The sequence below is a fragment of the Heteronotia binoei genome, chromosome 10 (assembly GCF_032191835.1).
Source record: "Heteronotia binoei isolate CCM8104 ecotype False Entrance Well chromosome 10, APGP_CSIRO_Hbin_v1, whole genome shotgun sequence".
Lineage (NCBI taxonomy): Eukaryota > Metazoa > Chordata > Lepidosauria > Squamata > Gekkonidae > Heteronotia > Heteronotia binoei.
Window position 1 is genome coordinate 42503413 of NC_083232.1, and position 12412 is coordinate 42515824.

At 41.5% G+C, this 12412-nt stretch overlaps 1 protein-coding gene across 1 annotated transcript in view; it reads left to right on the forward strand.

Moving 5' to 3' along the window:
- AKAP9 (A-kinase anchoring protein 9) overlaps nt 1-12412 on the forward strand; it is a 163536-nt gene that overhangs the window by 62253 nt on the left and 88871 nt on the right. The window contains exons 15-17 of the mRNA XM_060248483.1: nt 878-968; nt 2060-2134; nt 10551-10889. Of these exons, the coding sequence (XP_060104466.1) occupies nt 878-968; nt 2060-2134; nt 10551-10889 (505 nt within the window). The remainder of the gene's footprint in view (nt 1-877; nt 969-2059; nt 2135-10550; nt 10890-12412) is intronic.

Genomic DNA, 12412 nt, shown 5'->3' on the forward strand with positions numbered 1-12412 from the left:
AGTAAAGTATTAGAGCCTGATCTGTTGAACAACTGCACACAATATCTTGACATCACAGGCTTGACAATACCTAAGGTTCAAGCAAAACTCAGCTTCCCCATGCAGTTTACTTTAGGAAGAAAGGAGAAGTTATGTATAAGCTTGACGAAGAAATAAGGATCTGACAGGTGCAGAAGGTTGATTATGTAGATCAAAATACATTTCAAGCCATTATCACTTCATCAGGAAATTCTCACAAAGAATATGTAAATAAAGATACACAGTGTTCAGTTGCATTGCACTCACATGAAAAATTACAGTAGAAATCAAGCCATTATAATTGCAGATGAATAATTTAAAAATTCGTTAGAAATGTAAAAATCCCTACTCCATTGTTGGAGTCAAAATAAATACTAAATAAGGGTAATCAGAGGACATTTTATAACATACTGGTATTGGCAAGGCTTTTTTTGTAGCAGGAACTCCTTTGCCTATTAGGCCACACCCTCCTGATGTAGCCAGTCCTCCTGGAGCTTACAGTACACCCTGTACTAAGACTCCTGTAAGCTCTTGGGAGATTGGCTGCATTAGGGGTGCGTGGCCTAATTGGCAAAGGATTTCCTGCTACAAAGAAAGTCCTGGATATTGCTATGTTCCAGTTTGTATTTCTTTTAAAAGTTACTATGTTTTTGGTTGATCTTTTCTCTGGTTTCTTTGATCATTGATGAATTCTGCTAGGTTGGGGGAGGGGTCTTTATTACAAGAAGACACTTGAAAAAGTGTCTCACAGTACCTCTTTGAGGTTTTAAAAAAAAGATGAAACAAGGTAATAATATATTAGGAGAGATGCTATCAAACATTTACTTTATTATGGTTCTAATTTAAATTTCCTTCTTAGTATTTCCAGGAAATCTCAGACAAATGAAATGCTACAAAAAGGGAAGCATGCTGAAAGTGATCTCCAGCAAATTGCAGAGAAGGCAGTGGAGGTACTGTGTTCTGGATTTTTACTTTTTGCAGCACTATGTTTAGTGTTTTGCTAAAACTGAAAACAGCAGACTTTGGCAATAAAAAGTTCTACATGTAGGTAAAAATAATGAGAGTTCATGCCAAATAATATGTGTTGGGTTGCATCCTACCACGGAGCTTAGCTATGTGTGGATCCTTCCTTCCTCTAGCATAAAGAGCCTTCCTCTGAGGAAAGGCTTCTTCCTCTGGAAGGAGGTTCCATGCTTACCTGGGCAAAATGCAAGTAATATGCAGGTAATTTCATGTAATTTTTAAAAACCAAGTTCAAGTGTGCACAAGGTTTAATCAAGAAATGTCAAAGTCATAAGTCTTTAATTGAAGAAGATTGGGATTCTTCTCTCCTTCCTGTGAAAAGAAATCGTTTTACTCTGGGCCGTAAAGTTTTGATATAGCTTGCAGCGGCAAATAACGATTTATATTTTTGTTCATGAGAGAGCCAGCATTTCCAAAAAGGTACTACTACTTTGCAGCCCCATGGTGCAGAGTGGTAAAGCTGCATATTGCAGTCCAAGCTGTGTTCACTACCTGAGTTCAATCCCGGCAGAAGCTGGGTTCAGGTAGCTGGCTCATGGCTGACTCGGCCTTCCATCCTTCCGAGGTCAGTAAAATTAGAACCCAGGTCAGTAAAATTAGAACCCAAAGTGTAGGTGATTGGGGAAGGCAATGGAAAACCACCCCATAAAAAAAGTCTGCAATGAAAATGTTGTGAAAGTCCCAGAGTTGGAAACGACTTGTGCTTGCACAGGGGATTACCTTTACCTTTTTTTACTTTGCAGCAAGATCAGTCCTGTAGCACTTTAAAAGCAAATGAGTTGTATGAGTGTAATGTAATCTTCTCTATAAAGTGCAAGATAAAGTAAGCTCGTGTATAAAAACTGGAGCAGTGAATTACCACTATATAAATTAAAAACTCAGTGTAGTATTAATGTAATATTAATAACAATCATAGCTCTTATAGCTTTTCCTTTGGTCGTACTACCTGCATAGATTTAATGCCTAAACCTGCACACACTCATGCACGTTTTAAATTATTCTTTTCTTTTTCTTGTAGCTCTCGAATGAAGTTGGCTTGATTGAATTTCTGGAAAAACAGTATCAAGAAAAATTATTAGAAGAAATAGCAAAGGTACAGAGTTAATAGGGCCAGTAATTAGAGTTCAGTTCAAGTATCTTGCCAGTCTGTGGTTAGGGAAGCATAACTGTGATTTGTGGTGATATGCGAATTGACAAACCATGACTTGCTATTGGCTGACAGACTAGGATTAGAAACTGCATTTAAAGGGGGAAATTTGCAAATTTTTGGTTTAACTTTTGTTTTACAAGACTTTTGAATTGACAAGTCCAGAGGCAACTGCACCAGGAGATGGGAGTGCTGAACAGTCAGAAGAAAAAGGAGTTGCCTTCATAATTTTAATCTTAGATCTGAGCCTGACTGTCAGACTAATGTGGGGCTAGGAGGAGGGAAGAGTAGCAGGGGGACAGGAGAAAAGGTGAGGAAATGTCCTGTTCTCCATTTGAGGGAAGGGCTATGACCCAGAATCAATCCCTGGCATCTCCAGTTGAAAGGACCAGGTAGTAGATGTTGTGAAAGACTTCTGCTTGTGAAGCAAAGAATGAGTTGAGACAGTCAGTCTTCCGGCCACAGCATGAGCTGTCTTGCTGGATTCTTGTCCAGCCTTTTATTGAGTCATATCAGATAATCACGAGAGGTGAAATAGCTGAGTTGTACAAAACTGTTTTGTCAAGACCTGCGACATGCTCAAGAGCAGAGACCAGATTATCATATTTACTGAATTTAGTATTTTTCCATGGGCGATCGCAAAGTCCGCTGTGCCTGGTTCCCTATTAACTTTTCAGGTATGCCTGAAAGGTCAAGGAGCAAGGCAGAGCCACTACATTTCACTTTTTTTTTGTTTTATAAATTGATGGTCCATCTGCGCAAGAGCTTTATATATATAAGGCAATTGTTGTGAAATAGAATTTGTGGGAACTGTGCGGCAGATAGAAAGACATTGCTGTAATAAGGAGGGTGCACACTGAATTAAACAGCAACATAAAATCAATATGACAAAAACTAATATTCCATACATTCAAAGTGTTCGGAGCCAGGCTCCTGAGGGAAGCCAGAACCATAAGCTGTTCCACCAGGAAGGGAGGACGTCTTGCTTGATTTGCTGTGTCAGTTGTTTGAGGGCTTGTATTTCCTTTTCGATAATATGACTATTGTCAGACAAATTAAAGCAGCACATCTGCTGCGCAGCTTCACAGCCTTGGTGATGTAATAACAACAAGTAATTGATTGCAGCTCAATTGTCTAAAATAGCACTACAAAGCTGTTGCTGTTCTACCGTGAGTGCTGCCAGAGCAGCTGAGGTATAATTCAATTCTTTAGCAACTACACAAGCAAGTGCATTTATGTTACAAGAGTTGCAGGTGACGAGGCCGGGGACACCTACAAACGAGGCAGCGAGGGCCACATATTCAGCCTGAGATAATAATGCCTTTTCAGATGAATCATAGGTAGAGTCTAAGGGGACAGTCTCTCTGTTAATGCATGAGGCAGAGGGTTCTGTAAGCCAGGATCTTAAAGCAAAGCGACTTAAACAACATATAGAAAGGGATATATTAGCAGGAATATAACTAAAAGTTCGACGGCCACAAGAGAAAAACCACCCAGGTGGTAAGGGAATATGGCCATAATTACTGGTTACATTAATTGTTGCATTACATTTCTACAAGGGGGCACCTGTTTGCATGCCACTGTGCAATGGCTTATGGTGGGAGCAATTTACCATCTGTGCAAAAGTAAGATTTTATGGTTAGCCACATATGGGGTATTTAGAGTTAAGGCATCCGCTGGAAGCTTATAGGTGGGAACGCCCCAGTTGGGTAAAGTTGCATAAGAGATCTGGGATTCATTTAAAAATTTACCAAGAACTGTATTGTTTCCTACAGTTCCTGGAGCCTTGCAAACGGGAATTAGGTTCCTAATAACATATGTAAATCAGTGTGTTGTGTCAAACAAAAATGGGAAACTTTAATGTTAGCTAAGCGTTCCCAAATATTAAACTGAAGACGATCTCCAAAACTAATCACCTTGACAGGAGACAAAATATATAAACACAGACAACAAAGAACAGTCATGGAGTTCATTGTTAGCTGTGCAATAACAGCAGCCATCAAGTTTTCTGGGGATGGCACTCGCCCAGCTTCTTCCAATGTTTTTTGAGCTTGATTAGTTAGACGCTTCACATCCCCCCATGTGATACCACGAGCTGTCTGGGTTTGCGGGCGTCGCACCATCTCCCGTTTGAAGCTGAGATTGAAATTGGGAATCGGATTTGGGAGACCCTGATGCCACGCCATCTTTAGCCGGGCAAACACCACGTGCCAGAACCCACAAAGGACCTACAGGAGAGAACACAGCAGCATGTCTGCACCCCCAGGTAATAAGGGGAACCAGACTGTGCCAAGTAGGATCAGGAAGTTTTTTGTAATACACCAAGGGTTGTGAAAGCTCCGAACATTGCCCAAAATGTTGATCAAAGGCAGAAAATCTGGTTGGGCCAATATTTAATTGATTCAAAGTAAATAAGACCAAATTTAATTGTTCCTGAATCCACATTTGGGTAGGAACCTTCATTTTCACTCCTTTTAATTGTTTTTGAAGAGTGGTTTTAATGTCCAATTAGCGCATTCCACAATAGCTTGACCTGTGGAATTATATGGAATGCCATGCCGGATCTGAATGTTCCATTGTGTACAAAAATCAACAAATCCAGAAGAACTATATGCTGGGGTGTTATCAGTTTTCAACAGTTGCGGACGATCCATTACCACAAAGGCAGAAATAAGATGAGCCATGACATGTTTGGTGGCTTCACCACGATGGGCAGTAGCCCAAAGATATCCAGAGTATGTGTCTATGCAAACATGGACACAGTACAAGGGTTTGAAGGAAGCTACATGGGTAACATCCATTTGCCAAAGCTCGTTAGCTTGCAAACTATGTGGGTTAACAGCATAATCAGGAATATGATTATTAGAGGCACAATGTGAGCATGAGCGAACAATTTGCTAAGCCTGATCAAAAGGTAATGAGAACTGTTTGGCAAGTGCTTTGGCGTTCTGGTGAAAATAGCTGTGACTGAGAAAGGGATCAGTAAATAGAGAGGTAGCACCTTTTAAGGCCTTATCAGCATATGCATTGCCCTGAGCAATCACACCAGGAAGATTCGAATGGCTTTGGATGTGAGAAACGAAAAAGGGTAGCGTATGGCAACAAATTAAAGATTGCAAGGTTAAGAATAGAGCCAACAAATTAGGGTCAGTTTGGGGAGTGATACATGAATCAAATTAAATGCATATAAGGTGTCAGCTATTAAGTTGAAAGGCCTTTGTGAATACAGCTGAAAGGCCATTATTATAGCAGCATTTTAGCCTGTTGTGCTGAGCGCTGGTGCAAAGTAAAGTGCATCTTCCACGTCTTGGTATCAGTTTCATATAAAGCGATGACGCCACGCGTCTTGCTCCCATCTGTATACAAAGTTATGGCTTGTTTCAAAGGGACTTTGGATTGTATCGTTTGTGCCTGTAAAAAAGCTGACATTACCAAGGTAAGACGAGGGTCCTTCGGATAATGGTGCAAAATTTCTCCAACATACGAGGCTAGAAACTTGAAAGTGCAAGGCTGTCTGAAACAATTGTGTCACTTCTGACTTAATCAATGGCAGGATAATTTGTACTAAATCATTCCCAATGATTGCTTTAGCTCAAGTTCAAGCTTTGATAACAAGGTCGAAAATAGCCCAACATATGGATAGACATTTTTAGGAGAAGTGCTAGACAAACAAAGCCATTCCACCAAATAAATTTGCTGATCATTTCTGGGACTCCATAGTACTCCTGTAGGAGTATGTGGAGTAGACAGAATTAATAAACTCAATGCTGAAGTGTGAGAACTGATGCGATCCATGCACCTTTGAGTGATCACTTGGTTAACATAGTCCAGAGCTTGTTGAGCCTCTGGGGTGATCCTTATAATGTCTGCAGGTTCTTTTCCTATTGTTAAAAGTTTAAACAAAGGCGCTAATACTGTTGTAGGCACCTTGAAGTACGGTCGTACTCAATTAATAGTGCCCAACATCTGTTGTAATTTTATAAGAGAAATATGGGTAAGTTTAGAAATTGTGGAATGATGGAGGCAGCATAACTCTGCAATAATTTATGCCCTAAGTATAAATAAAGAGCTTGACATTGGACCTTTTCAGGGGCAATTAGTAGCCCCTTATTCCCTAATATTTTACGTAATTGTTCGAGCCAATTAGAATCAATACATGGGGCCGCTATCAGCGTATCGTCCATATAATGATAAACCAAGGCTTGCAGATACTGTAGCCGAAATGGCTGCGGTGCATCATTGACAAAAAAACTGACATAAGGTCGGACTATTCAACATTCCTTGGGGTAACACCTTCCATTGATAACAAAGTGTAGGTTGTTGTTGGTTCACCACTCCTACAGTGAAGGCGAACTTTTCTCTATCTGCAGGGAAAAGCGGAATCATGAAAAAGCAATCTTTCATACCAATGACCATCACTTGATAATCGTGGGGAATAAGATTAGGGGTTCCACACTGCAGCGCCCCCATTGGTTAAATGCATTTATTGACCGTTTGCAAGTTGTGTAGGAGTTGCCACTCACCATTCTTTTTCTTGATAACAAACACTGGGGTGTTCCACAGCAACGTGGAAGATTCAGTATGACCAGCATGAAGCTGTTCTTGTATTAATGACTGTAATGCATCCAGTTTTTCTTTGGTCAACGGCCACTGTTCTACCCAGACAGGGTCTGGGTAAGCCACTGAAGAGGCAATGCGGTTGCCATTTCTTTAGACATTTAAGACAATTTTTGCTTGAAACTGACTTAATAAATCACGCCCCCATATATTCATATGAATGTTGAGGACATATGGCCGAATGAAAACTGAATGAGAAATCAAAATATCTTGAGGGAGAGTAACTGAGATCCACGATGCACTCTGTTGCGCAGGTTGTCATCCTCCTATGCCCCACAACTGCTGCACCTCCTGTGTGCTCCAATCCGAGGGCCACTCAGCCCTTCAGATTACAGCAACATCCATTCCAGTATCAAGTAAGCCTATAAAGGACACACCATTGACGTGCAAGGTCAGTTGAGGGCGAGCTGCGGCGATATAGCTATCTAAAGCAGCAATACAAGAGTCGGTGGAACCAAACCCATGGCTTCCATGCTCTTGAGGTAGGGCTCCTCCCAGTACCATAAATGGCACCAAAATAAGTTGTGCATAAGACACTTCAATGAGTAAATCCTGTGGCAGGTTAACCCACACCTGAACACAAACAACTCCGGTATAATCTGAATCAATCACACTCGGGACTATGAAAACACCTCTTTTGCTGGCACTGGAACATGGCAACACAAGACCTACATACCCGTTGGGCAGGAGCCCGGTAATTTGCATTGGATGACTTGCACTTCACCAGGCAATTGAAATTTAACTGCTGCTAGCGCTACAAAATATAGGTCAATTCCAGCACTGCCCGTCGTCTTGGCATGTTCTTTCATTAGAGGGGGCTAATGCTTGAGTCGGTGCTGTCTCTATCTGGGCCGGGGCTAGAGACAAGCCCAGTAGGGAGTTTCCCGCCCTACACTGATTGGCCCAGTGAAAGCCTTTGTTACATTTAGGGCATTTGGTTTTTGGCTTATTTTGAGATTTCTGATCCCCATGTCCTCTGCCTTTTGCTTGGCATTTTTTATTATAATGCCCTGGCTGGCCACAATTGTAACAATTCCCTTGTGGTTTATTTCCCCGAATTAAGGCTGCTGCTAACAAATTCATACTATGCCCTTGTGTTCCTATATCTTGGCATTCTTGAATGTAATCGGACAATTCCACCCCGGATCGATTTGCTAGCCCTTGTAAGGCGTGTCAGCAATCCAGGTTAGCATTTTTCTTGGCCAATTTCAGCATCAATTCTGCTGCGTCAGGATTATCAACCTGTCTTCTGATTGCTGCCTGAAGACGGTTGATAAAGTCTAAATAGGGTTCTTGTGGCTTTTGACGGACAGTTGCAAAACTATGGGCTGGTCTCCCTTCTGTAGGTACCTTGGCAAAGGCCTGTAAAGCACATTTAGATACAATAGCAAGGGTCGCAACAGAGAGTACTGCTTGAGCTTCAATAGTACTAAACTGTCCGGATTCATATAGTTCAGCAGTATAAGCCCCATTGGAGGTACGCCCTTGAGCATCAGCCAACTTATGATATTCACTGTCCCATACCACATACTGTCCAGGAGTTAACATCATCCTCATCATATTTTTCCAATCTTGAGGAATCATAGTGTATCCATTAGAGAGTGTTTCTAAAAGACCTTGCACATAGGTTCCCCTTATGCCCGTATCTCTGATAGCCTTTCTAATTTCACTCAAAACAGAGTAGGGCAACACAGCATAGTTAACAACCTGTTGCTCGTCCTCATTCTGTGCATATGTTACTGGGCATACAGATAAAAGGTCAGCCATTTCTTCCCCCGGCAACGCACCCTTTTCCTGTTCCTGTTGTACCATTTGTTGGAAGGTACTTTCCACAGGTTTTTGTTCCTTCTGTCCAGTATCTACAAGAGGGACAGGAGGAGTGGTAGCAGGAGGATGCAACTGAACATTAGAATAGGAGGGAGGTGGCTGAGTGCTAAATTGAGGGGGGGTAAGAGCGTCGGGACCATAGGTACCAACAGCATGATTACAATGGAACCACAAATGAAGGGTCTCCACCGGAGTTCGTGGTTCAGCATGAAGAGCTGTGCCAATTCTCTACCAGTCAGATACCCTGAGGGACCCGCCCTCCAGGTACCAAGGGCATTGCTGCCCTATTTCTTTTACCAGTCCCTGAACTTTAGATTCAGAAATAGCCTGCCCCGCCTTTCTAAGGAAATAGGTCAATTCCCTGGCGTGTGCTTTCTGTCTCTGAGAAAGCGAAAGCTCATACTCACCCTGAAGGGGATTCCTGAAGGAATGAAGAAGGTGCACCAAAGTCTGTTCCAGACGGAGTGAGTAGGTTGTGTGCCCCACATTTGGCACCACATGAAGCAAAGAACGAGTTGAGACAGTCAGTCTTCCAGCCGCAGCGTGAGCTGCCTTGCTGGACTCTTGTCCAGCCTTTTATTGAGTCATATCAGATAATCACGAGACATGGTCTGAGGTAGAATAGCTGAGTTGTACAAAACTGTTTTGTTAAGACCTGCTATGTGCTCGAGAGCAGAGACCAGATTGTTATATTTACTGAATTTAGTATTTTTCCATGGGCGATCACAAAGTCCGCTGTGCCTGGTTCCCTATTAACTTTTCAGGTGTGCCTGAAAGGTCAAGGAGCAAGGCAGAGCCACTACATGCTTGAGGCCCTGGACAGCTGCTGCCAGCCTGAGTAGACAATACGGACCTTGAGGAACTAATGGTCTGATTAAGTATAAGGAAGATTTATGTGTTCATTTATAGTACAAATATGCTAAGCTCCTCACCTACATTAATCTGAACACTGCAGTACAGTTCTCAGAGGAAGAGTATTCCTCCTTTCCCCAAGCTGCATGTAAGTGTTCTTGTTGAACCTGGAGTCAAGATATGTGCAGTATGCATCTTCTGATGCCACACACTCCTTCCTATAAGAGCCTTTAAGCTGTCAGAGGATCTATCTTATTCAGATTTTATTATTAATTCCCCCTAAGTGTCTTTTTAGTTAACTTTTTATCCTGCCTTCCTTCAAGGAGTTCAAGAGGCTCTCTTCTTCTCCATTATATCTTCTCAACAATCTGTGAGAGACATTAGGCTAACAGAAAGAGACTGGCTTATGGTCACTCAATGTGTTTCATAGCCAGCAGGGGATTGAAGGTGGGTCTCCCCAGTCCTAGTCCAGCATTTTAACATCTGTACCACACTGACTCCTCAGATCTTTATTTAAACTGCAAAGGAGGTAACTAACAGCTTAAAGGATTGTAGGTGTAGGGGTGCCGAATTTGGAGTTTTGTGCAATCAGTTGCACAATTCTGACTATTCCCCCTCCCCTGCCATTTTCTTTCTCCTGTTAGTTTGTAGGCTGAAGGGAAGCCAACCACAAGTCTAGCATTTACCAGGAGTGGACCAGGTTTTGAAGGCTGCACATCCCAAATACTCCTATGTCTGTTCATTAGGGGGATGGGAAGGTTGACTCTAAGCTAAAGATGGAAGTCACTATTTTTATGTGTTCTGGCCGATGTGTGTAGGAAGTTCCCTGTTTGTGCATGGTCTCAGTTTGTTCCTTTGCTGATTGCTGCAGAGCAATTAATTTCATAGTGCCTGGTCCTTGCTGTATTGGGGTGCACAAAAAATTTAAATGATAAAATATTGTATTTTGCCAAATAGCTGTTAAATGTAGACTAGGAGCCTACTTCAACAGTAACATTCATGTGTCAATGAGGAAAGGCATCCTATTGATAGGTAATAAAATTCCTTTCTGTCTCTATTCATTTAGGTTGTCGTAACCATGAGTGTACAGTTTGCACAGAAAAATGAACTTGAAAGAATTGCTAATCTAAAGGGAGATGACATGTTGATGGGTAATAATTTGAGTAGAACGGAGTGCCCTGAAGAATTAGAGAGTCGTAGAGATGAGAGAACAGGCACCAAGTACGAAGCAACTAAATCACTTAGCATGGAGATCAGTGAAGAGTACAGTGGAACTACATCTATTGATGGACAGTTTCAGCCAGATGTTAAGTCTGCAATGGTGCCTGGACTACGTGAAGTTGATTCAGTGTCCCCAACAGACTCCTCTTCAAGTGATAAAGAGCTTATGCAAAAAACATCTCAGGTAAGTGCAGTCAGATAGCCTGTCATCTTCAGTCTTTTGATATTTTGAAAAGTACTAACTTGATTAAGCTATTCTTTATTTGAAACTTTATGCATAATTAGCCAACCACACATTCTGTTTTGCATGTAATGATATTTGACAGCTGGAACTAAAATGTGTAATTGTCAAGGGTGGTAATCAGCTTTTATGGTTCAAACACTCATCTAGAATAAGGCACAAGGAAACAGAGCTACATGAAATACATTCTGTGTTTACACATTCTTATTATTGAAGAATGTTTTAAAAATGTTTTTAAAGCCTTCAACAACAATGTTTTTAAAACTTAAGAGTTTCTGGTCTGGTGTTTCCAGCTTAATAGGAAGGAAATACAACCTGTAAATATACATTATGTATACATAACTTAAATGGACTATAAATGTTTCTTTGAAAGCCATCAGTAGTGTAGCATGTAGTGGCCTGCTGTTTGACAAAGGGTGATCACTGGGAGCACATTATGTGCTTTTTGAATTCTTGCTTAGATAATCTCGGGTTAGTGCAAAGTACTATTTTTCTGCCCGAGATATTGTGTTTTTGTGTATATCTTTTTTGCAAACTGTGATAAGCCTTAAAAAGAGTTTATAGGTGCTGTACAGATCATTGTAACAACAGACTAAAAGTGGCTTTCTCACATTACTTTCCAAGTCAGTAAAAGACATTTATATAAGCCCTCTCATTTACTATCCCACAGTTGCCAAATTTGGAATCTCATCAAAATGCAAGTAAGCATGTTTGTAAGAATTGAAAATTTAAAAAAAATCTGAGCTATGTTTGGATGTCCAGACTAGAAATTCAAGTGTATAAATGCTTTTATGGATCCTATGACTTCCTCCATCAGAGAGAGACTTCCTTCAACAAAGAAAATCTCCTTTTCTCCATCAAGGCAGTCATTCTTCAGTGGAGAAAGTTCTTCCACTTAGCCTTCCTTCAAAGAAAAAGAGAGTCGTAGGATTCAACCCTATATTTGCTATTAATATGCAAGGTGATGGGCATGGAGCATTTGTAGGAGTAGAGGTGTTTATATTTCTATTGAATTACAGATGCACACTGCCCCCCACTCTGACTTTGGAAATGTGTCTTGAAAGTCTTAACTTGCTGGGTAAAGGCAGCTGAGGGGAGAAATTACAAATAGTGAAGGGAAAGTGTTGGAGCTACTGCTTAAGAATTGCTGTTTGGTAAGGTTGTAAGCTGCAGTCAATACAGCTATATGATTTAAGCCTACTTAACACAAGGTCAACCTAAGAGCCCTGTGGCACAGAGCGGTCAGCTGCAGTACTGCATTCCAAGCTCTGCTCATGACCTGAGTTCGATCCCGGCGGAAACTGGGTTCCGGTAGCCAGCTCAAGGTTGACTCAGCCGTCCGTCCTTCCGATGTTGGTAAAATGAGTGCCCAGCTTCCTAGGGTGAAGTGTAGATGACTGGGGAAGGCAGTGGCAAACCACCCCATAAAAGTCTGCCATGAAAACGTCCTGATGTGATGTCACCCC